At 42.3% G+C, this 25,143-nt stretch overlaps 2 protein-coding genes across 3 annotated transcripts in view; one reads left to right on the top strand and one right to left on the bottom strand.

Annotated features, from left to right (window-relative positions):
* The window catches only part of fbp1b (fructose-1,6-bisphosphatase 1b), a 291,591-nt gene that overhangs the window by 224,477 nt on the left and 41,971 nt on the right, over positions 1 to 25,143 (top strand). The gene's annotated exons all lie outside the window — the stretch shown is intronic.
* LOC107374911 (probable global transcription activator SNF2L2) lies at positions 10,290 to 20,873 on the bottom strand. Of its 2 annotated transcripts, none has more exons than XM_070552456.1 (6): positions 20,599 to 20,873; positions 18,742 to 18,971; positions 13,415 to 13,520; positions 10,993 to 11,094; positions 10,725 to 10,869; positions 10,290 to 10,558 (listed from the first exon to the last, which is right to left on the bottom strand). In XM_070552456.1, exons 1-6 carry the CDS (start codon positions 20,743 to 20,745, stop codon positions 10,425 to 10,427), a joined length of 864 nt encoding a protein of 287 aa, XP_070408557.1. In that variant the 5' UTR covers positions 20,746 to 20,873; the 3' UTR covers positions 10,290 to 10,424. The 2 variants fall into 2 exon arrangements, with proteins under 2 accessions (XP_070408557.1, XP_070408559.1); XM_070552458.1 differs by having other exon boundaries at positions 18,742 to 19,003; positions 20,599 to 20,736.

Genomic DNA, 25,143 nt, shown 5'->3' with positions numbered 1-25,143 from the left:
TGCTCAACATCTACTAAGGTATTCGTGCAGAGGAACAAGTAGAACATTCTGGAATGGCCATCTCAATCCGCAGACCTGAAGATTATTGAAAATCTGTGGTGTGAGTTCAAGAGAGCTGCCCATGCTCAAAAGCCACCAAACCTGAATGAACTAGAGAGGTTTTCGAAAGAATGGTCCAAAATACCTTCAACCAGAATCCAGACGCTCATTGGAAGCTATAGGAAGCGTTAGAGGCTGTTATTTCTGCAAAAGGAGGATCTACTAGATTTTTAGTTCATTCATTTTGCCTAATTTAGTTCAAACAAGTATTGCACACTTTTTGCAAACCTATAAACTTTGTTTCACTTCTCAACTGTTACTGTGTGTGCCTCCTAATGATATTTTTAACTGAAACGTTTTATCGTAACAACCAACACCTTATACAGGAATATAATGAAGATTAACAAGGCTGCCCAAATGTTCACATCCCACTGTATTTGGAGTCTCACCACAACTGTCCTTCTTAAATTGTATCCATTTTCTGCTCAGGAAGTAGTCTTTAAGTTGAAACTACATTTTTAGGAGATGTATTGTTGATTTTACTGTTCAAATGCACTTCCAGTAAAGTGAGTATTAGCAAACAAGTTGTCAAGTTATTTGTGTGTGCCTGTGCGTGTGTGTGTGTGTGTGTGTGTGCCTGTGCGTGTGTGTGTGTGTGTGTGTGTGTGTGTGTGTGTGGCAGCTGCTAAATGTAACTAAAAATTAATGTATAATCTAACTTTGTTAATTTTAAAGGATTAATAAGTAATCAGATTACTTTTCCAAGGTAGTTGGTAACACTGTTTTGGAGTACATTAAAACTATGAAAAAAACAGCCTTAAATAACCAAGAGGCAGAAAATCCCCCTTTCAACAGGTTGAGTATGAAAGATATGCTACCTAAAGTGCTTTCGGTCCTAACCCTAACCCTAACCCTAACCCACGATTAGGTCTGAATTTGAAATCAGCTTCAGCCATTCGCTGCACATAGAACCATGCTGCATTTGATTGGAAAAAGCCTAGTAGACACAAAAATTCATGAGTGAAATAAGCCAAATTTTGCTCAGTTCTTATGTTGCCACACTGCAAGAAGGTTGCAGAATGAAATCCCACCCGGGACTATTCAGCATGGAGTTAGCATGTTCTGCCTGATACATGTAAGGATTTTCTCTGGGTCCTCCTGTTTGCCTGCTGCCTGTAAAATGTAAGTTTGGTTAGAGACTCCCTCGGGAGAAAGGGCTTTTTCTATCTGTGCCCCAAAACAAGCGCCTTCTGTTGCCATTTTTAAATCATCGGCCTTTCACTCCGAAACCATAAAGCATGTAGTCACACATTGTAATCCTCTGTCCTTTCCACCTTGGATGTTCAATAGTAAATATGTGGTTCAGTATATTGTGGTTCCACTCTGTTTGTTTGGCTTTACTTAGATGTTTTTTTTAATTGTTTTTTTTTTTACCTGTGTGCCTGTGCTTTATTTATTATGTGCAGCACTTTGGTTGTTGTAAAGCCGTGCTAAAAGTGCTCTATAAATAAAGTAGCATGCTATGGAGTCCCTCAGTGAGTGTTTGTTTGACCGTGCGATGGATTGGTTACCTGACCAGGTGAACCTCATCGCTCATCTTTTCACTCTTGGCATCATCTCTCCATGACTCTATAGAAGAACAAGAACTATTATTTATGGAAGCTGAACTGATTGCTGTGGATTGAGCAGTCACAGTGATCTCAAATGAAAGGACCAGAGATGTTTTTTTTTTAAATTAAATCAGTCTTGTTGATAGCATTCTTGCTAGTTTGAGTTTATTGGTTGAAGTAAAAACAAATAAATCTATTAGAACATAAACATTTCAGCCATGAAAACCAGATTAATCTTCGGCATTGACTTTAAAATCTAATTTGGCTGCCTCAGCTGCAAAATAATCATTTTTATTTTTGCTTCAGACAGTTCGTATCTCATTGCTCCTACATTACTGTAGCTTACTCAGTAGGCTACAGTAATGCCTATAATGTAATGCAATGCATATATTAATGCCTTTCTAGTAAAGGCAGTAGGCCCTTCTGCCTTTCCTGGAAAATAGATTGAGATCAAACTTTGCGTTGCTAATCAGCTCAATCCATTGGCTAAACGCTATTTGTAACTTTAAAACACTTAAATATGTATCTTTAATATTGAATAATTGTACTCGTTAATGTGATCATTTTAATTGAATAGCACTTGCCTCCTTCAATTCAGTTTAGAGGAAATAATCCGTAATTTGTAAGAAGTTGCAGACTGTTGTTCAATATTTTTTAGTAAATTAAAGCAAAGTCTTTCTTAAATTTAGTGTTCACTTGTTGGCACTTTTTCTGTTATAAATCAGCTTCCTTTCTTTTTTAATTGTAAAAAAGATCAAACTTTAGCCGAATGTTGTGCTCAGCTTGAGTGGGAACGTTTTAAAGAGCCACTAAAAGCGACTTTTTCTGTCAAAACTCAAACTGTCTTCATGCTTTTAATTTAATTTAAGTCAGTTTTATGACTCCATTTTTCCCTCAAGTTGATGTAATTCCCAAGGGATCAATCAAAGGGTTCAGAAGTGCAGTTTTGTCATGCTTTTGTTCACATGTTAAAATTTGATGAACACATGAATCTTTGTAAGTGGTTACATGAAGTACATATGAGACACTGCAGTAGCATGCTTAAGAAGACTGAGGTATAAGACACGGCGATGGGAATTTGTCAGCTTTCTCATATCAAAGTGCCTGCTCCAGTACCCTGAGGCAGTTGGCACAGGTTTGACAGTTGTGACGTCCACCAGCAGGGGAAAAGGATCTCAGGTTCATTTAGAAAGCATGCATGTTTTCCTGTTCCGTCTCCTCTCGGGACATTTCATGGACTGAATCCCTAAAACCCTCTCAGTGGGAAGTTTAATATGACATCCATGGTAGGAAATTAAGTTTTATTGAGTTTTATCAGAGAAAATGTTTGCATATAAGGTGGGCCACATGACTTAACCAAATCTGAATAGTTTTAGGCAGGTGTGGAAAAATGATGTGAACATAAGAAGCATTCAGAAATAAAAGTGTTAATCATTTATTTCAATCAATCAACAAAAAGCAGTGAATGAACAAAAGAGAAATCTAAATCAAATCAATGGTTTGATTCCTTATAAGTGACAGGGGAAAACTGGCATTCATGGACTCACTAAACTTGGCTTGCGACCGCAGAAAGCTGTGTTGATAGCAAGCCCCCACAATGCGGCTCAAAAATTGAGCCCAACCCGGAAGTGCCAACAATTGCAGTTCCTCCCTCATCCACTAGGGGCTGGTGTCAGAAGCGAGCAAATCCTCATTGACTCCCATGTTAAAAATACAAATTTCACAGCAGAAATAAACATGTTTACAGCCTGGTACCAAAACATGTTTTTGGGTTAAATGATCTAGTTTACACTCATGACAACTCTGAGGGGGGTGAATTTTTTTCTCACTCATCTGTTTAAGTGTATTAAAAGCCTAAAATTCTGTATAATTAATGAGCATCAGACCCACGTGACCACAGCGCTAGCTCCATGGAAAGGCCTCAGTAGAGCCTCAGTCTGGCTTGGAAACTGCTCCGGGATTCTGAGTCTGTGATTGTGTATTCTTTTTTGGATATTATTTGTGCAATTGTTGGACAAAATGACTTGCTGTGGCATTGATTGCACTAATAAAACATCCAAGAAGTCTCCAGTTCATTTTTTTTCGGTAAGTAAAATTATATTTATGTATTTTAGGTCACTGCCGAGCTGAGCTTAGATTTTAACATGTACTGTTTAACCATGAAATTTAAATGTAATAGGGTAAAACCCAGTGCATTTAACACAATGCTGCACTTTAGAAAATGGGTTGAAATATAACATGTTGGTGGAGCTGGGTTCCCACTATCGGCTTGTGGAGCTCTCGGGAGACCGATGTTTTCCACCCGTTTCTCCCCTCCACGCAGCTCGGCGCATCTCTGTCTGATCGCAGCTTCTGTCTGCTGCACGAGCTCCCGGCTTTCAGGAGCTTTCGGGAGAACTCTGTGTTCCACCTGGTTTTACCCAGTGGTCAGCCCAGCGTATCTTTGACTCAGAAGCTCTGGTGTTGTGCACAGTTAACTACGGTTGTAGCTAGGTTGCTACCTCCTTTAGCTTAGCTCCCACCTCTGCGTTAGCTTTGGGTTAGCTTCAGGTTAGCTTGTAGCTAGTTTGACCGGGTGTCGTCAGTTGATCCCAGCCTTACAGCCCCACCCTCAGCTCCACCTCTCTTCCCTTTTGTGGAATTGTCTGGGCTTGACGGAACCTGTGACACGGTCAAAATGGCGGTGTTGGCCACCTCCCATTTAGCCTCAAAAACGTGTTATTTGAGCCTATGGAAATGAATTGTCCAGTATATATGTCGATGGTTGATATAGCAGCCAGGGAAGAGCCGAGTGCATCAGGGATAGTAGAAGCTAACCGTTAGCATTAGCAACTCCACAACATGGCGGAGCATGTTCTAGCTTGTGTTATTTGTGGTGAAAACGCATCATTGTTGAATTTTTACCCATAAGAAGAGTGAAGGAAGACAGCATAAGAGTCACACTGCTATTAACCAATCAGAGCTGAGATGTTCACATACCATGAATAATAATGAGTAATAAAATTCTGCTGTACACCATTTAAATGTTAATGCAGAAGTATGTTTACTCAAAAGTCAAATGATTTTCTTATTCTGAAAGATACATCTGACATGGTCTGGGGAAGGGGTGTAACCCAGGACATGCATAATCAACACACTCACATATAATAATGATCAAAATAAGGAATTTATTAATAAACAGGAACAAAAAGCGCACTGTAGCTTCCAGGGGATGGAGTAAAGTCCGTACTCAGCGTCTGAGGAGGGGAGAGCAAAATAAGGTGAGCCCTGAGAAGTAAGTCTTAACTGAGGAGGGAGGTGCAGAGATAAGACTTACTGGAGAAAGGAGATGAGGCGGAATAGGGAGGGGCAGGTCGAGAGTTGGGTGAGTCGAGGTGTGTATATCCAGGAGAGGAAGCGTGTGGGAAGCAGAGGAGTGGAGCGACTGGAGAGATGGAGAACACTGGGAAGCTGCGTCCAGAAGGTTATGTAGGGGCGGTGAGTATCCTGACGAGTTTAGAGAATCCAGAGAGTTCCTTCAACAGGGATACTCCAAAATTCCTGAAGCAGGTGTAGGTGTGAGCATAAAAATCACAAAGCATATAAATCCAGAAAAATCACTAGAGGCTCAAGAAAACAACGCACTATGAGGCTGGAATCTACCGGGTAGTAGTAATCATCCCGCGTCGAGGTGTGTTCTCCAACTCCTTAAGAAGCCAGTGCCGTTGATTGCTAACCAGAAGCAGCTGGGCGCCTCTCTCTCCTGAAAAACAACTCAAAAAGATGGAATGTGCGACGGGAGTACTCACCCCGACTCATGACAGTACCCCCCCCCCCCCCCCCCCAACTGACGCCTCCTGGCGTCCTGGCAGATGCCTCCTCGAAGTCCCGGATGAGGGACGGATCTTCAATAAAGGAGCGTGGAACCCAGGAACGCTCCTCTGGACCGTACCCCTCCCAGTCAAAGAGGTACTGGACGCCCCTGCCACGAGGTCGGGAGTCCAGAATCCTGCGAACAGAATAAACCAGACCCCCCTTGTAGAACCGTGCAGGCGGGGGAGGAGCAGGCGTAGGGCAGAGACGGCTCGCGGTCACCGGCTTCACCAAGGACACGTGGAACACCGGGTGAACCCTGAGAGAGGGTGGCAGGGCCAGCCGGACCGTAGAGGGCGTGGGGATGTCCAGAATCTTGAAAGGACCCAGAAACCTGGGCAAAAGTTTGGGACTGGATGCCTTCAGGGGGATGTCCTTGGAGGAGAGCCAAACCTCCTGACCAGGAGCGTAGGACGGGGCAGGACGCCGCCTGTGATCAGCCTGGTGGCTGAACCTGTCAGCTGGAAAAGGCATCATTAAACTAAATGTAATAAATGTGGCATTTTGCTCAACAACAACAACAACAACAACAACAACAACAACAACAAAAACAAGGTTTTAACTAATCAGCTCTGATTGTGTTTAAATGAGATGCATCTAATTATTACCTTTTGGGATTTAATATTTCCTTCTTTGTCAACAGCAAGGTTTTTTTTACATCTAAATAAAATTTGTCCTTTTCTCATAAAAATCGACACTTTCCTGCCTACAGCTGGTTCTCTCACCCCACTGCTGCAGAAGCCACCAGGGAGCTTTCTCTGCACAACACCTGCTCACAGCAATAACAAATCAAGATGGCTGTGAGATCACAACACTACAGTTACTGTAAACATAGATTTAATAAAACATTGTTTAACAAAGCACGCGGCTGCCTGGGTTCAGGGTTTGATGTGAACTCGCACCTGACAGAAACAAGCCCGACAAATTCTGCCTTTGGAAAAACTGACAAGGATTCTCAAGGGAATGAGCTTGAAGTCTCTGAACACATAACTCATGCAGCTCAACGGCCGTGCACAAATCAAAAAGGAATAACTGATGAATTCAAGGTGATAAAGATGACAAATGTTCATTCAAAAGACAAACGCTGACACGGACAAACTCCCACCAACACTTAGACTGACAGAAATGTAATCATGCCATTTACAGATGAGTGCCCTGGTAAATGCAGACCATGCTAGCTATTAAGTTTGTGTCTTGTGGATGAAGAGGAAATGGATTGTTTTCCCAGTAGATCACAGTTACCTCCTGGACCCACTAATCCCCAGAAACTATAAGTACCTCCACCCTCAGCAGCATCTCCGTCGGGCCTTTTCCATTAGCGTTTCGTCTGATTTTATACCAGCTGTTCATCAAAGAGATACGTTCCGTTATGTGTTCTAAAGCTATTTCCTGTGCAACCCCCACCGTTCAGCTCAACCACAAGGACATTGTTGATTTCTTAATATTTGCGAGACATTTTACTTTCAGAATTGAATGCTTTTCCACATTAAATCAGCCACCTGATGTGGCCGAGAGTCTGCAGGGGGTCTGAAACATTAAAATATGAAAATGTTTTGTTTGGGTTTTAGAAAGTTAAACACAGTTGGCTTCATGCTACAGAATATACTGCATATATAGGTAGTAGATGCTGTAAGGCCAAATGACAAAGACAACACACTGCTCACACACATCCACTCACGCTCAGAAGCACCCCTCTCACTCTGGTCCCGGTACTGCTGCACACAGGGCACAAACTATCCCAGACACCAGAGCCGGTCCCGTTCTTACTGAGGTACTGATGATATGGCATCCCCGCCAGACACAGAGAAAAGTGACCCAGACCCCAGTGGCGGTTCTACATGGAATTACTCCCCGGGCGAGGCCCCCTTTGAGCCCCCCCCCCCCCCACCACCACCACCACCACACCACCCCACCTGCACGAACACACACATGGTTTCTACAAACAGGCATGTTTTATTAGAACGACTATTGAGCATTCATTTTTCTAAGTTGCACATATTTACATTAATTACTATGAAGTTGTCAGAATGTAAAGCAATGTACATTATATACTGTATCAAAATATATAGAATCAAATATACAAAAACAAACAATAACTAAATATTAAGAATATATGAACATAATATATAATAAATATTCTAAATAGCAAAAATGTTTCACGCATAACAAACTAAAGATAATCACTACGGCACTGCACTTAGAACAGAAAACACAAACTAAAATTAAAACCAAACCTTGATGCAACGTCATCAATAATGTCATCGTTTGAAATCTGCTCCCATACTGAGTGATTGATACCAGGGGCGCGGATAGGATTTTCAAACTGGGGGGGACAAAGTTCCAATGTACCCTCCCCCAAACACGCACGCACGCACACACACACACACACACACACACACACACACACACACATACACACACACACACACACACACACACACACACTCGCGCACACGCACACACACGCGCACACACACACACACACACACACACACACACACACACACACACACACACACACACACACACACACACACACACACACACACACACACATACACAAACTATTGTAAGTGCCTTAACTAGAGCTCAGTCAGTTTGTGTAATTTCATCCAACGGTTTACGTAAAAACTAACTTTTATGTACGTGTTTGACACCATTGTGCAGTGGAACGCTGGCAACAAAGCTCTGCCTGATCAGCACTATAAATGATAAATGACCCGCACTTGCATAGCGCCTCTTAGAGTAAGGACTCCAAAGCGCTTTACACTACAGTGTATCATTCATCCATTCACACACATTCACACACTGATCTTCCTAGGGCACGGGTGTCAAACTCATTTTAGCTCAGGGGCCACATTGAGGGAAATCTTGTACCAAGTGGGCCGGACCGGTAAATTAAAAAACAACAAACTTCAGATTGTTTTCTTTGTTTTAATACAATCAATATAAAACAAGGCTGGAGCCTGAGGACAGTGTATCCAAAATAGTACAAGTATAACACCTGAAGTGTACTTGAAAATTTGAAAAAAAAAATCAATCAATAAAAAAGAAACATTCCTTAGTGATTCAGAGCTTACATGGCTAGATCAGTTTCATGCAGCACTTAAAGTATATTTGACTCATTTTACTTTACATCTTTTAGCTTTCACCAGCACATCAACATCAAGTCACATCCTGAGTGGCAGCCAACTTCAGGATGTGATTCAAGTTCTTGTGTGAGCCTTGAGCGCAGCTTTGTTTTATTTATACTCATTACAGAGAAAACTTGCTCACAAAGATAAGTTTATTTTCACTCTACATTGTAAAGTATGAAAATAAAGTTTGCACAACCATCTCGCGGGCCGGATTTAACCCGCTTGCGGGCCGGATTCGGCCCGCGGACCACATATTTGACACCCCTGTCCTAGGGGCATTGCTTGAGAGGATAAACAATCCTTCTAGCTAACTCTAGATGTGCCTCGGGCTCTCCCAGCGGTGAGATGCGGCTTGAAAAACCTCCAGAGAAAGGTGTCCAGGTCACGTTTTAATCTGATGCTAAATAAAACAAGAAAGGTTTAAAAAGGCAAGATCAGCAGGAAGTCTTTGCAGAAGAGGATGTAAAGAGCATCATTTCTATTTGAGGTGGTAAACGCTCCCACAGCCCCCACACATCACTAAAAACTGGATCTTGTTTGCATTGAATTGAGACTAAGTGAATATCTGAAATTGGCAGACACTGACTGGCTGGGCCTTGTTGAGAAATTACATAGAAGAACCTTGCATAAAGAAGACATTTCAATTGGAGCAACCACAGAAAGATCATCGACACTGCAGCATCTCTTTAATATGTTCAGGCGCAGGCGTTTCTGCTGTTTATGGACGCTGAAGAATGTGTCAAAATTAAATTGTGTGTCTGTGAACATAAACATTTTAATATGGTCAGTTTTCAATGGCTTTAGTATGTGTGCAGAACTTCACTGATCAGAGCTGGAGACGCCAGCACACAGCTCTCTTCCGCCCCCTACTGACACACGTGTAAAGTACATATTTTAAACGGATTTCCTGCTTTGATACCAAATTAAATATATCAAAAACCAACAATACAATTTCACTCTCCAGGACGTAGCATTTACAAACAAGTGGGCTTTATTTTTTGGCGAAGTTTTATTTTGCAAGTGATACATATTTTCAGGGATTGTCTTAACAATGACGAATTCCATCCTCTCCAACAACCAGGAGAGCACATGAAAAGAAATAACTTCAGACACAAACTGTACAATATGTGAATATACGGTAGCACAAGAGATATAAATGTCCAATATGTTTACCCTTGGTTAGACCAAAACTGACTCCATCAAATATCAGAAACTGACAAAAAGCATACTTGCAGTTAAGGTGACTTAGTTCCACTCAACTTTAGTCTTTTTTTTTTTAAATTGTTAATATTAAAGGTGTTTTATTTTTTCTTAAATCACATGTAGAGTAATTGTTCTTCATCTTTATTAAAAAAGACTTGTCTGTGTGCTTCGGTGGTGTCGCCCTGAACACCTGAACCGTGTTGACAGTGGGTGCTCCTCTGGAGGAGCTGGGCGGATATCATGCTGCAAAGACACATGAAGGCAGCTCATACAATCAAAAATACGGGTTGAAAACAGTCAGTGAAAGTATCTTTTACATCACATCTGCAGCGGCAATCAGAGGGACTGAAGCAGATAAAACAGAAATAATAATTACTGGAAAAGAACAGGTACAAGAAAGTAAAAATAGCACTTTGTGCCACGACGTGTTTGAAAAGTGTGAGTCGTCTGCATGAATGGAACGTGCCAGTCTTTGTGCGAACCTCCGTTTCTTTCCCCTCTGATTTAAAAAACTATGAAAGAAAAATCAGATGTGGCAGAGAGTAAACATGAACAGGATATAAAAGAGGGTGGGCCTTTCAGTTCAGCCCTCATCTTTTGTGGTGCTGTCCTGTGGATCCTCGTCATTGTCTAAATCACTGTGAAGCCTCTTGGCCGTGATGTTTCTGCTCCTCTCCTCCTTAGCCTCCTTCTTTATCTGAACTGGTAATGGATTCTCTGGGCGTGAAAAGAGGAAACGATGAGGCTCGTGTGAAACATCCAATTATGGCTTTCAGCTTGATGTTGTAAAAAATAACCAGCAATCAATCCGAAAGATGTGCGTTTTAAGACAAACAAATGTTTGTCCTTCTGTCCCTTGTTTTTGTGAAACCCCTGCACTCACCCACTGATGGAACACATCGTTCTTCAGCTCCACCTCCGTTATCGCTGTGACTGGCACTAACGGTCTCTTTCTGTTCCTCGTCTGTGACAATTCTCAGTCTTGCGCTCTCAAAAACAGATTTAATGACGATTGAGTCCTCGTAGATCTGCAGAGGTCGACAAACAAATTCAGACAAACAGTCGGGGGCTTTTCTCAAGCTTTTATAGCTGTTGAAGATTACAACAACAGATTGTTGCAGGATGCAAGAAGGAAACTGTTTAGGGTTCACCTGGGATCCTTCCAGGTTATACGTCTGTGCATTGTGACAGAGAAGGTAGACATCCTTTTCTAAATCCCCAACACATCTGTATTTGTGATTACGCACACGCTCCTGAGAAACAGCAAAAAAAGAATAAAGCAAATTCCATCAAAAAAAGAAAAGCTAACAAAGTACTAACATCATAATGTGCTGGTTGTACTTTAAAAACTGAAATGTTCATCTGTAAATCAGCTGTGGCAGCTACAAGAAGTGCAGAAGGTGTAAACCCTTATTTGGTCGTAGGACTCATCTTTTATGTTGGGCCTGCATAGGGTTCCCCTCATCTGGTGCCCTTCCTTGGAGGGGAAGGAGGAATCTACGTGACGGAGGGACATGTCTGTATGTTTAGAGTCATGCTCACACAATGTGCATCCTCTCTCTTGTTGCAACAAGCACAAACTTTAATGATGGATAAAGAATCTCTCTCTACTCTGTTAAAGGTCACATTGACTTTTATTTTTATAAATAAGTCTGCTTTGGCCTCTGTTTCCACAGTCAGCTGGTAGAACCCCGGGTCCGAACCAGACAGGGTGAAGCTGCTTTTAGCTACTATGCTGCTCACAGATGGAATCAGCTTCCGTACAAACTCAAATCTGCCTCAACTCGAGTAACTCTTAAATGAAAAGTCAAAACCTTCATGTATTCATCAGCCTTTGAACACACCTTCTGCACTGTAACTGCTCGCCTTTTATCTTTGCCCCTTTTTTGATTCTTAAACCTGAAATCTAACTGCGTGTAATTTAATTGTGCTGTCATGTTGATTTTAATGTTAATGTTATTCTTGCTAATGGAAAGCATGCTGGATTGCCTCTGTGTATGAAACGCCTGTTGTAAATGAATGCTTTCAGGGTCAGTCTCACTAGCACGCCTGTTTCAGGAAGTAGAAGTGAGCCAGAGTCGAGTTACGCTTCAGACGGCAGGATTTGTTTGTTTTATTTCCACAAAAATCAAGCCTGAAAGAGTTCTGCCATGTTGAGGAGTTGCTAATGCTAACAGTTAGCCTCTGCTAGTTGAGATGTGCTCTGCTCTCTTGGACACGGCTGCCAACTGTCACGCATGGAGCAGGAGACAAACTAATTTGACCCTCTTCACACTCAGTGCGTTTACATGCAGCCAGTAACCCTTTTAAAACCCGAATATTCACAATAACCCGGTTCCGCAGGTCCATGTAAACACCACCAAAACCCCGGCTATGCTCAAAAACCCGGTTACTACACCTGGGGTAACCCTTTTCTAACCCGAATGTTTGGTCGTGTAAACGCATATCGGGATATCCCCATCAAAGTGTGTGTTCTGCGCATGCTCTGTTCGCAAGGAATCTTGGTCTTTTGAGTAGCGAGACGCCTTGTACGCGCCAGAACACCGGAAGTAAACAACAAGTTGGGAGCAGTCGCGGCACAGCACCACACTTTTGGAGTGACGAAGAAACGAAAGCGCAAACAAACGCAGTCGCTGTCTCTTCCGAACTGGGAAACATGTTGTTGTTTTCATGGATACCGGAACAAGAAGAACCGGAAATGACGCATATTACGTCTGGACGTAGTCCATACGTCCTGACGCTACCCCAACGTCCGCATTTAAATCGGGTTATGCAAGTTAGAGGTAACTCTTTCTATTTATGCTTGTAAACGGGTTATTCTGATCAACTCAGAAACCCGAATACCGACCTTAACCCGATCATAACCCGGATATTGGCTGCATGTAAACGTACTCACTCTCTCACGCCACACCTCCACTATCTCACTCTCAAAGAATCAATCGCTTGTGGAGGCGAAACATGGTCCACACGCCCCTGCATTGACACGTTTAAAAGTAAAAAGAGTGATGCTTAGTCAGCAACAGCTTTCCCTGCTGCAAACCATGAATGCTAATTTGACATGTCACAGTTCCAAGCTTCCTCGCCTATTTTCTACCAGACAAAACACCAGCGCTGTGGCCTAGTGGTAGAGTGTCTGCCCTGGGACTGTCTGGGAGATCGGGGTTCAATTCCTGGTCGGGTCATACCAAAGACTCTAAAAATGGCCCCCAAAGTCTCACTGCTTGACACTCATCTTTAAGGGGTTCGATTGGGGGGGTTAAACCACCAAAAAGTTCCCGAGCACGGCTGCAGCTCACCACTCCCCTCCATGGAGATGGGCCAAATGCGGAGATGAATTTCGCCAGTGTGTGATAATGACTATGGGACTTTAACTTTAAGTAGCGGTAGAAGACGATTTTCACATTTAGCCTGCATGTAAAACTCAGAGTGACGCATCATTTTTCAAAAAGAACAAGTGAAAAGCGTTTTCTTTGTAAACGTGGCCTTTACATGTCTGCTGAAGCGGAACTCTACATTTGACGTTGTGTTAATGATATCTAAATGTGAGTCGTGCGGGTGTTTGGTGACACGTACCCTGATCCTCCTGAAGTCCACGGGCTTTCGGATCAGCTCGTAATACTCTGGGACTTCCTTCTTGGAGGGAAGCTGAACAAAACCTTTACTGATCTGTCGTCCCAACCTGCAAGCACAATGTTGAGTTTTACATCATATCCTGTTGAGAAGTGGAAGTATGTCAAGTCAAGTCACGGTAGAATCTTTAATTGTCTTTTTTATTTATTTCTTTTTATTACGTTATTTGATTTTAGGGGAATACTAATCCAGGTTATGCAAGTTTCAATTTTATAAAATAAGATTTCAAAATTCAATCCTGTGATGGACTGGCAAACAGATAATGGATGGATGGATGGAAGATTTCAAAATTCCAGTGTGATTGCTATACTGACAAAGACTACACAGAATTGAAAAAAATGGGCTGTAGAATTTCAAGAAAGGAAAGCAAGAAAACATTTCTAAATTGACAAACGGGGTGCGATCAAATTAGACGTTAAAATGACTCAGATTTTCACATGCAAACATCACGTTTTGACGTTGTGATAAAAATCTGAGGAATATGGAAATGTGACGAACCAATGTTTGGTTTTTATCATCAGGTTTCTACAAACACAAACTAAAGTTACACTGAATGTGAACTCAAACTCTCTGCTCGAATTTCAAACACTTCTCATCCAACCTGGAAAGGATTCTTACAGGAAATTATAACAGAATCAAAACCTGCCTTGTAAAAAAAAAGTTCTGATGAGTTCTTTCTTTGTTTTGTTTTTAAACTGATACTTTTCACAGCAGCCATTTTGACGTGAAAGACTTGAAATACACAGGAGTATTAATAAGGGCTGCATTCCATTCCTGATGTGGAATGCATCCTGTCTGTTGAGAAACTGACCTGTAAAGGGAACAGGATCTGGAGTTGAATCGTATGTGCATTTTCGACAAGGAAGCACAACTTCTCTTTTCATTGCTGACATTAACAACATTTCCTTAACAGCAGTGGAATATTTAAATACTGCTGATTTAACATCCAGTCATCCCTGACTTCTGTTCTCTTTTCATTGCAGGTTAGCTTCAGTACGATGCTACAAAAAGTTACAAAAAATAACTAAATGAATGGTTTTAACCCTCTCAGGCTCAAAACAAGTTCTGATAAAAGGACGAACAACCAAGTCCTTCAGGGGTACTTCTGGGTTAAAAAATGCTCATGAAATACGTATGTGGAGTAACCAGGTAGGTAGGTTTTTCCCAAGCCCCCACAATGCGGCTCAAAAATTGAGGCCAACCCGGAAGTACCAAAAATTGCAGTTCCACCCTCATCCACTAGGGGCTGGTGTCAGAAGCGAGCAAATCCTCATTGACTCCCATGTTAAAAATACCAATTTCGCAGCAGAAATAAACATGTTTACAGCCTGGTACCAAAATATGTTTTTTGTTTAAATTATCTAGTTTACACTCATGACAACTCTGAGGGGGGTGAATTTTTTTCTCACTCATCTGTATAAGTGTATTAAAAGCCTAAAATTCTGTATAATTAATGAGCATCAGACCCACATGACCACAGAGCTAGCTCCGGGGAAAGGCCTCAGCAGAGCCTCAGTCTGGCTTGGAAACTGCTCCGGCATTTTGAGTCTCTGTGTTTGTGTATTCTTTTTTGGATATTATTTGTGCAATTGTTGGACAAAATGACTTGCTGTGGCATTAATTGCACTAACAGAGCGTCCAAGGAGTCTCCACTTCATTTTTTTCGGTAAGTAAAATTATATTTATGTATTTTAGGTCACTGCCAAGCTGAGTTTAGATTTTAACATGTACTGTTTAACCATGAAATGTAAATGTAATAGGGTAAACCCCGGTGCATTTAACATAATGCTGCACTTTAGAAAATGGGTTGAAATATAACATGTTGGTGGAGCTGGGTTCCGACTATCGGCTTGTGGAGCTCTCGGGAGACCGATGTTTTCCACCGTTATCCCCTCCACGCAGCTCGGCGCATCTCTGTCTGATCGCGGCTTCTGTCTGCTGCGCGGGGCCGGGTGTCGTCAGTTGACCCCAGCCTTACAGCCCCACTCTCAGCTCCACCTCTCTTCCCTTTTGTGGAATTGTCTGGGCTTGACGGAACCTGTGACACTGTCAAAATGGCTGTGGTGACCCCCTCCCATTTAGCCTCAAAAACGTGTTATTGGAGCCTATGGGAATGAATTGTCCAGTATATATGTCGATGGTTTTAACGTTGCAAATCTGCAACGCCTGCCTCCAGAAGGTTAAATAAAAATCTACCGCAGGTTGAGTTTCCTTTGAAATTGTTCTGTAGGATGGCTCTAATATCACATCAATATCTTGGTGCCTGGCAACACTTAGTTCTGTCTCAAAGGTCAAATCCTGCGCTGGTTTTCTTCATCACAACAAATCTTCCATTGCACACTCTGCAAAACTGCTTTTGGTAAAAATGACAGTGTTCCCAAAGCTAGATTAGGGTGACATGGTCTATAGATCTGCATGAGTGCTCCTTCACAAACTGGATGCTATCCACCACTCTGCTCTCTGCTTTGTGACACACCATCTAGATTCCCTGATGAACGAGCCTTCTCTACATCCTTCCAGACAAGTTCACTTGTTTCTGTTTGCTTTGAAAACTTACAATCAACTTCAATGAGGACTCGCATAAAAAAAAATGTGCTGTGTCTATCAGTGAACGTACTGCTCTGGTGTTTGTATTTGAATGAAAAAGTGTGTTTTATCAAGTTGCATCACTGAGAAGAGCAAGCCTGAAGTGTGAGTACAACTGTGTGGCAGTTTGGGTTTCTGACTCGCGAAAACCAGTCAACACGTTCAATCTGGTCTCAAGAGTCAAGTCTTAAGCTTAAGCAAAACTGTTAAAACCAAACAAAACCGTTGATGAACCAATGGTGCCGCTGGATGAAACAAGCACAGGTGAGTTTCTGTTAGAGAAAGCGGGTGATGAATGGTTACACAATCTCTTTCTTAGTCAGTTAAAGCACGTTTACAATATTTAGCAATGCTAAAAACACTAAAATAAAAAGAAGGCGTCTATTTCTGTATTTGCTTCTTTAGTCACAGTTAAATGTATCATATCACTGAAAATAAATGTAATTGTCTGACAGTTGAGAATGTAAACAATTATTTTGGTACAAGAATTTTGCTGCTAACTTCAAAGTCCCCCAATTGGGTAAAGTTAGAGCCCGCAGGAAGGTCTGGCGGGCCAGATCTGGCCCACGGGCCGTCATTTGAGGAACACTGATCTACAGGGAGTGCAGAATTATTAGGCAAGTTGTATTTTTGAGGAATAATTTTATTATTGAACAACAACCATGTTTTCAATGAACCCAAACAACTCATTAATATCAAAGCTGAATGTTTTTGGAAGTAGTTTTTACTTTGTTTTTAGTTTTAGCTATTTTAGGGGGATATCTGTGTGTGCAGGTGACTATTACTGTGCACAATTATTAGGCAACTTAACAAAAAACAAATATATACCCATTTCAATTATTTATTTTTACCAGTGAAACCAATATAACATCTCCACATTCACAAATATACATTTCTGACATTCAAAAACAAATCAGCGACCAATATAGCAACCTTTCTTTGCAAGGACACTCAAAAGCCTGCCATCCATGGATTCTGTCAGTGTTTTGATCTGTTCACCATCAACATTGCGTGCAGCAGCAACCACAGCCTCCCAGACACTGTTCAGAGAGGTGTGCTGTTTTCCCTCCTTGTAAATCTCACATTTGATGATGGACCACAGGTTCTCAATGGGATTCAGATCAGGTGAACAAGGAGGCCATGTCATTAGTTTTTCTGCTTTTATACCCTTTCTTGCCAGCCACGCTGTGGAGTACTTGGACGCGTGTGATGGAGCATTGTCCTGCATGAACTTCATGTTTTTCTTGAAGCATGCACACTTCTTCCTGTACCACTGCTTGAAGAAGGTGTCTTCCAGAAACTGGCAGTAGGACTGGGAGTTGAGCTCGACTCCATCCTCAACCCGAAAAGGCCCCACAAGCTCATCTTTGATGATACCAGCCCAAACCAGTACTCCACCTCCACCTTGCTGGCGTCTGAGTGGGACTGGAGCTCTCTGCCCTTTACCAATCCAGCCACGGGCCCATCCATCTGGCCCATCAAGACTCACTCTCATTTCATCAGTCCATAAAACCTTAGAAAAATCAGTCTTGAGATATTTCTTGGCCCAGTCTTGACGTTTCAGCTTGTGTGTCTTGTTCAGTGGTGGTCGTCTTTCAGCCTTTCTTACCTTGGCCATGTCTCTGAGTATTGCACACCTTGTGCTTTTGGGCACTCCAGTGATGTTGCAGCTCTGAAATATGGCCAAACTGGTGGCAAGTGGCATCTTGGCAGCTGCACGCTTGACTTTTCTCAGTTCATGGGCAGTTATTTTGCGCCTTGGTTTGTCCACACGCTTCTTGCGACCCTGTTGACTATTTTGAATGAAACGCTTGATTGTTCGATGATCACGCTTCAGAAGCTTTGCAATTTTAAGACTTCTGCATCCCTCTGCAAGATATCTCACTATTTTTGACTTTTCTGCGCCTGTCAAGTCCTTCTTTTGACCCATTTTGCCAAAGGAAAGGAAGTTGCCTAATAATTATGCACACCTGATATAGGGTGTTGATGTCATTAGACCACACCCCTTCTCATTACAGAGATGCACATCACCTAATATGCTTAATTGGTAGTCGGCTTTCGAGCCTATACAGCTTGGAGTAAGACAACATGCATGAAGAGGATGATGTGGACAAAATACTCATTTGCCTAATAATTCTGCACTCCCTGTAGAAGAACATTCTGATAAACCTGAACAAGAACCGCATGAAAAAAAGAGAACAAAGACATTTTATTATACAAATAAACTGACTTTAGGCCCATAAGTGATGTACATGGACACCAATTCTGATGATTCATGAGTGACAGAAGCAACCAGATGAATGTTGAACTGTTCTCACAATCGACCAAATGCACTTTGGTTGTAGATGAATAATGACTAAAGCAACAAAAAAGCTTTTAGACGAGAGATGAGAAATGACCTGAAAAGGCTGAACCTAATCACAACCTGGTTGAGCTGAGAAGTAAAACGATCCAATATCAAACTAACGACAGCAGCAGCAAGAAGCATCACAGAGGTGAAAAACCAAAATGTTGTCAGTGTTTAGGGGGTTCAACCTTCGGGAATTCAACAAAAACTTTTCTTTAAAGCCCGTAAAAAAGATAATTGTCCCTCTAACTAAAGGGGAGAGTCTCAACTTTTAGGTGTTAATTTTAAAACTAAAAGCACTGACATGACACATCGAGAAACGCGTGGCAGCCCTCACCCGTCCTTGTAGTTGATGACCATGTCCACCAGAGTGTTCAGTGTTCTGGTGAGTTCAGGTGGATTCGGGGGCAGTTTCTCAGCCGGCGGGCGTCCTCGCTTCCGTTTGACCTTTTCAACAGTTTCCTGCTCCACCTGCAGCTCTTTTTCTTCACGAGGATCACCTTTACGCTTCTTCAGGCTGATGTCGACCTCCATGGCCTCAGGGGAACTGATCCTTCCTGCCTCAGGCTGCAGGGAGAGGGAGCAGTGGGTGTGGAAGTCTAACAAACTCAAACAAATGCACAGAGATAAGGTAAGGTAAGCTGGACGAGGCACTGCAGGATTCAGAAAACATGCACGCTGTTCGCTTTTTAAGTTTACGTGGAAAAGCTGTTAAATTCCGTGTCTGTGAAGACGTAGAATGTCACATTTTAATTGTAAACGCTTAAAATAAATGACCCACATTTGTATAGCACCCTTCAGAGTCAGAGGACTCCAAAGTGCTTTACGTTACAGTATAATATTCATCCATTCACACACACATTCACACCCTGATGGTGATGAGCCACAGCTGCCCTGGGGCGCACTGACAGAGGTAAGGCTGCTGAGCCCTAAAATCATGAGGGCTTTTAAATAAAACATAATTATTTATTCATTGCATTAAGTGTGAATGCACAGGAAACAGCAGCAACAAATTCAGGTCAAACTAGAGGCTCTGATGCCGGTAAATTATTCTTCACAATGGAATGTGAATCCATCTGCATTTGCTCCTTTATGCAAAAAATATGAGTGTTGTGAAGGTTGAGGAGCAATTTGTAGTCATGCTGTAGTAACTTTTGGATTATCTGCTGCAACCGCTGTTTTTTCCACTGAGACAGAGGCCAGAAGCTCGTGTGTGTTTGCAGCTGCAGCTGCAGCAGCTGGAGAGAAGAGGAGAAATTAACGCAAAGGCATGCAGCCCCATCCAAACAGAATACTGATGCATCAGTCATACAGAGTCATGCAGTGCTCTAACCAGATTTCAAATCTCACTGCACAGCGTACACGTTTAGAAATGAAATTCTCCAGAATGAGAGAAGGAATCAAGCTGGATTGCATTATTCTGCTCCTGTGAGTGAAAGGAGGACTGGCATGCAGGATTATTGCCGGGACAATGGCAACAATCTGCTGGAAAGGCGAGACGGTAACAAAGACAACGTCTGCACGTCTAATCAGCAGACATGGCAGAGAGCTGAGTTTTGGGGGGGGATGACAACAGCACAAGAGCTGCGACAACAAAAATCCTGCTCATCATCAGTGGGCTTTGAAAGCTCCGCTACGATGTCTGAGGGACTGCAGTCGTTCTAGCAAAGCACTGGAGGGGATAGAGGGTAATCCTCAAAGATGCCGAGCCCAGCTGAGAGCTGCCTGCATGTGTGAGTGGAAAGGTGTCAGTGTGCATGTGGGGCTCCATGCATGTGTGTGCCATCTCCCAACAAGCCAGTAATCTGGCAAAGATTCCCTCTCATCTGTTACACACCTACACCCCCCCCCCCCCGCCCTGAGACACACACACACACACACACACACACACACGCACGCGCACGCACACAGGGAGGAAACAGCTCAGACGCCTCTCCTCCTTCCCAGGCACACACTCACACACACACACACACACACACACACACACACACACACACACACACACACACACACACACACACACACACACACACACACACACACACACACACACACACACACACACACACACACACACACACACACACACACACATACACACATTTCATCCATCTCTTCCTCTCTTCCCATGCGATGCACCCTGGCTGAATCCGGAGCCTAAGGAGAAAGAAAAGACATGGAGGAGGATATTTACCTGAGTGCCGTCTGCAGGCTGACTGTCAGGATCGGCTGCAGCTGTGGGGGAGAGAATTAGCAAACCAGCATAGCGGCGTGCTGCTAGTCTCTTCATCAGCTGATCACTCAGAAGCAGAGCCCAGAAGGGGGGAGAATAAAAGCGCATGTTTTCATACACAAATCAATGGGCTGGGTGAAAGAAGAAAAAAAAGGAACTGCCATCCCCATCTCCTGTCTGCGGCTCTCTGAAGTCTTTTACCCTGACTCTGAAAGACCCTTCTGCTTGTCTCCCATTGCACGCTTTAATACTGCCTCCTTCCTTCCCCGCTGTTGAATTTATCAGCTTCATTTTTAATCCTTTAGAAGTTGCATTTTGAAGGGAAAATCTCTGTTTCAACAGCCACAGTGACAGCAGTTTGTATGCATTTATTGTATGAATTTGGATTCAAATCACATTTGACTCCCCTGCTAAAACTGGACAGTTAAAAACATGCAGAACCTTGAGTTTCTCGTTTGAAACAATGGCAGGACCACAGAGGGGTTTTTCCAAGTCTGGGCTAATATTCAAGTACATCTGGTTTCTGTGATTCATTTAGACTTCTTTCTTCCAAAATGTGATGCAAAAGGCTGGGAAAAGAACACAAGTTGGAGCTCACAAAGCAGAAAAATACACAACCAGGAGAAGAAACCAAAGAAGTTCAAACCTCTTTGGATAACCAGAGGAGGGAGGCCAGTTTTTAGGGACACGAGCCATATCTCATTATGATGGGACAGCTTGGCAAGTGCAGAACCTCAACACTAGCCAGTTTATGTCAGACCTCTTGCAGCTGGTTATTTCTTTTATTATTTTAATTGCAGCCAGATGGTGTTTTTATCAAATACGGAAATACCAAACTGTGTCAAACCTAACAGGTCCCACTTTAGTCTTAAGCCTAGTTTCTGCTTCTGCGTCAGCTCCACACACACACATTGACAGAAACATTTTGCTCTCGGACTTCTCCGTTTCCTGGGGAGTGTTGCAAAGCAATTCCCCGCCAGGACAACAGAGGGCGTAGCCGTTCTGAGGCATCCTGTCATGTTATCCGGTCCAAGATAGCGTGTTTACTATTGTGTTTATATTGTGTTTTTTGTATTTCAGAGACTTTTTAACGCAAACAAATTTGTCCATCACTCTCCTCCGACACTTCATGCACTCGCCACCTCTAAACCCACGTTTCCCGCCATTGCCATTGTAACGTGATGAAGGAGCCATTTCTGCCCTCTAACAGCTGTTTCCTTTTGACACAGTGTCAGGATGCATGAAACAGCCTCAAGGTCATGCATTCGCTTCTAAACTGTTTACATTCCAGCAATGAAGACAGAAGAACGAAGAATGAACTCTTTTCTTTTAAATAATCAAAGAACTCCATTTTAATAAAGCAGGAATAAAATGCTTGCTGCCTATCTTTTTGCTCCTCCAGTTATGGGTGAATGAACATTCTTATTTTTAGAGTTTTTCTGTGAGGTATCCTTCAAGCTGCTCCATGCCTGCCGCTTAATCTCCACAAATAACACAAGAAGTTCTGCCATGTTGTGGAGTTAATGCTAACAGATAGCTACTTCTAGCAAAGATGTGCTCTGCTCTCTCCTGGATGCTCAGTCAACAACAGCCTTCTACATCATGAGCCAAGTGAGTCCATGAAAGCAAAGAAATTATGCAATTAACAGAACTCAAGCCTAATTTATACTTCTCCATGTGCGTCGGGATGGATGCACGCAACGCCATTATCGGTCCTTTCGAAGACTCTCCAGCAGGCTCGCATGGATGGACGGAGTCGAGCTCTCTTTTCTAAACATCCATCTGACGAGACGGAGAACGCAAGCTTGTGATTGGTCAGGACGCAGCTGTCATCTACAGCCACCATTGCGCCCTCAAAACGTAAAGAGAGCTGAGGATGTCTGGCGGCAGACACGGAGCAGCTTGAAGAATACCTTGTGGAACAACTCTAAAAATATGAACGTTTTCTTCCTCCGTGACTGGAGGAGTGAACAGATGTGCAGCAAGTGTTTTAGTCGTGGACAGAAATGACAGGAAACGTGGGTTTAGAGGTGGCGGGTGCATGAAGAGGTGGAGGAGAACGAGGGACAAATATGTCCGTGCTAAAAAGTCTCTGAAATACAAAAAAATAAAAACCACAATAAAAACACACTGTCTTGGGCTAGTTACATGACAGGATACCACAGGACAGCACTACGCCCTCTGTTGTCCTGGCGGGGAATTGCCTTGCAACACTCTCCAGGAGACTATCTCCGTCCATGCATGCGTGTCTCTCCCTCTCTCCCTTGTGGAGCTGATATATTTGTTTAGAACAAATGAAAGACTGATGGTTTCTTTGATCTCTTTTTAAGACACAGAAATTGAACAAAGTATGACTCAACCAAAAAATACTCTAATATTCAAACAATACATGCTCCTCTGGTTCACAGCAGGATAACATCACACTGGACTGTTAGACAAAGCCTTTTAGTTTGAGTTTATCCCATGAGTCATAACTAGTTATTACATGTTTTAGGTGTTTCACCTTTTTGCCTATTTACCCATTTCATAGAACATCTAATTAGGTAATGGGAGCAGTTTAGCGGTGAAAAGATGAACAAATGATGAAGCACAAACTACATAAAGGCTATAAAAATGAGCTGGAATAAATCCTAAGCAACTGGATGTCAAGAACATGTAACATATTGCCAGTAAACTGAAGTGGTGAGACAGCCAACATAATCATTTCTAGATGAATCTTATGCCCTCAGCTTGCAAAGGAACACATTTGCATAATTGGGATGAAAATATAAATGCTCTTTTTTTTTACTTTTTGGGATGCCAGCTTTATGTTTTATTCATGCACCAAACAAGAGCTGAGTTTTTCTTTTTATGTAAACAGCTTTGAGTAAATTCTGCATCCTTTCTAATGAATAATAAAGTGTTGTGCTGTTTCTGCGCCAATAAAAGCTTTAAACAAATGAACTGGATTGGCCAAACCTCAGCAAACAAGAGATAGTATTTCAGAAATTGTGTTCTCAACACCCAGTTGCTAAAAACGGCTGTTTCCATAGCAACAGCAGATTTTGATGGTGGACCTTGATTGTATTTTATTGCTGTAGCTGGGAAATGACTCAGTCACAGCCGCGCCCGCTCTCAGGAACAGGGGTGACACCAGTGTGTGTGTGTGTGTGTGTGTGTGTGTGTGTGTGGGGGGGGGGGGGTCCTGCAATTTGCACTAAATTTTAAAACCTTTGGAAGAAGAAAAGTGGAAATCAGGAGATGATTTATTTGTCCTAGCATTGTTTTATAACTTCAAACTGATTTCATTATTATCTAAATTGTCCTTCATAAATAATTTTGCTGTTTTACCAAAAGCCTGGCCCATGCAGCATTTAATGATCACCCCTCAAACTGGTTAAAAGCATGAGGGAATATTCATTAAAACACCCAGAACTTTGGAGTACAGATTGTTCGGAATATTTAATACAAAATGTATGAGTCATTTAAATGTAAAATTCATGTTTTAACCTGCGGTGGTTCAGACAGGGAATGCACTGAGAATATTCTGAAATCCAAACTGGGATCTGCGTTGTCAGGTCACAAAACCCAATGAACCGGTCTCTCACAGCTGCTCTCAGAGGTGGTCAAATTGAAAACACCTCATGGAACCATCTAATCTGTGTAAAAATGGACGTGAAAGCTCTCAGAAACAATCACCAGTCAAACAATTGGCAAGAAGGTGAATCCAGAGAGGACAGCTGATGGCGTAGAGGTGAGGAGTTCAGAAGTTTCTGTTTCAAAGGAAATCAGACCAATGTTCCCACTAGGAAGTGTCGAAACATACAGCAGCGTTGACAGAAACTTGAGAAACAGCAAATTGAGTTAAAAGTGTGGTTTACTCATTTATTCATTACATTTGCAGTGTTCTCTAGTGTAAACCAATGCCTCATGAGTTATTTAATAAAGCTATGATGCTCCTGGTCTGAGATGCAGAAGTTTGCTGGTGCAAAGGTGGGTTGAAAACAGCGGGATTGCACATTATTATTAATGACATGAACACACCTTGCTTCTGATTGGCTAACAGAGCACGTTCAGCCATGTTGCAAAGTCACTACCGCCAACACACTTTCCGATCTCTCTCCTCACTGCAAAAAAAAAAAAAAAAAGGCTTCATGTGGGTGGGCGGGAGCCTTGATGGGCAAGGCCATGAATGCACATTTACGGTGTGACATCACAGAGTGAGGATTTTTAAAGTCTAGCATTTCACTAGCTATTTTCTATCAGAATCTAAAGCAGGAGATAGTTGTAGGAGTTGTTCTGCCTGCATGAAAAACTCAGAGGGACAGATTATAATCAGAAATAATTGTAAAAAATGTTTTTTTCAGTCAACCACACCTTTAAATCAGATTTTTAAAATATAAATGATGAAAACAGATAAATTAAACGTTTCAATGTGACCTGGAACATAAGACCAAAACAAGCCCAATTCTGGTAATTAAGTTAATTTTATTCCATATTTACTTTTATGAATACATTAAATATGTG

The sequence above is a fragment of the Nothobranchius furzeri genome, chromosome 6 (genome assembly GCF_043380555.1).
Source record: "Nothobranchius furzeri strain GRZ-AD chromosome 6, NfurGRZ-RIMD1, whole genome shotgun sequence".
NCBI lineage: Eukaryota > Metazoa > Chordata > Actinopteri > Cyprinodontiformes > Nothobranchiidae > Nothobranchius > Nothobranchius furzeri.
The sequence above is the reverse complement of the archived record's forward strand: the minus strand, read 5'-3'. Positions and strand labels throughout refer to the sequence as shown.

Coding starts and splice junctions, on each gene's coding strand:
- LOC107374911 (XM_070552456.1), bottom strand. CDS start 20,745: ATGCGCTTTTATTCTCCCCCCTTCTGGGCTCTGCTTCTGAGTGATCAG. Junction 11,095..13,414: donor TGGACTTCAGGAGGATCAGG/GTACGTGTCACC, acceptor GCTGTTTCTCAG/GAGCGTGTGCGTAATCACAA. Junction 10,559..10,724: donor ACGATGTGTTCCATCAGTGG/GTGAGTGCAGGG, acceptor TTTCACGCCCAG/AGAATCCATTACCAGTTCAG.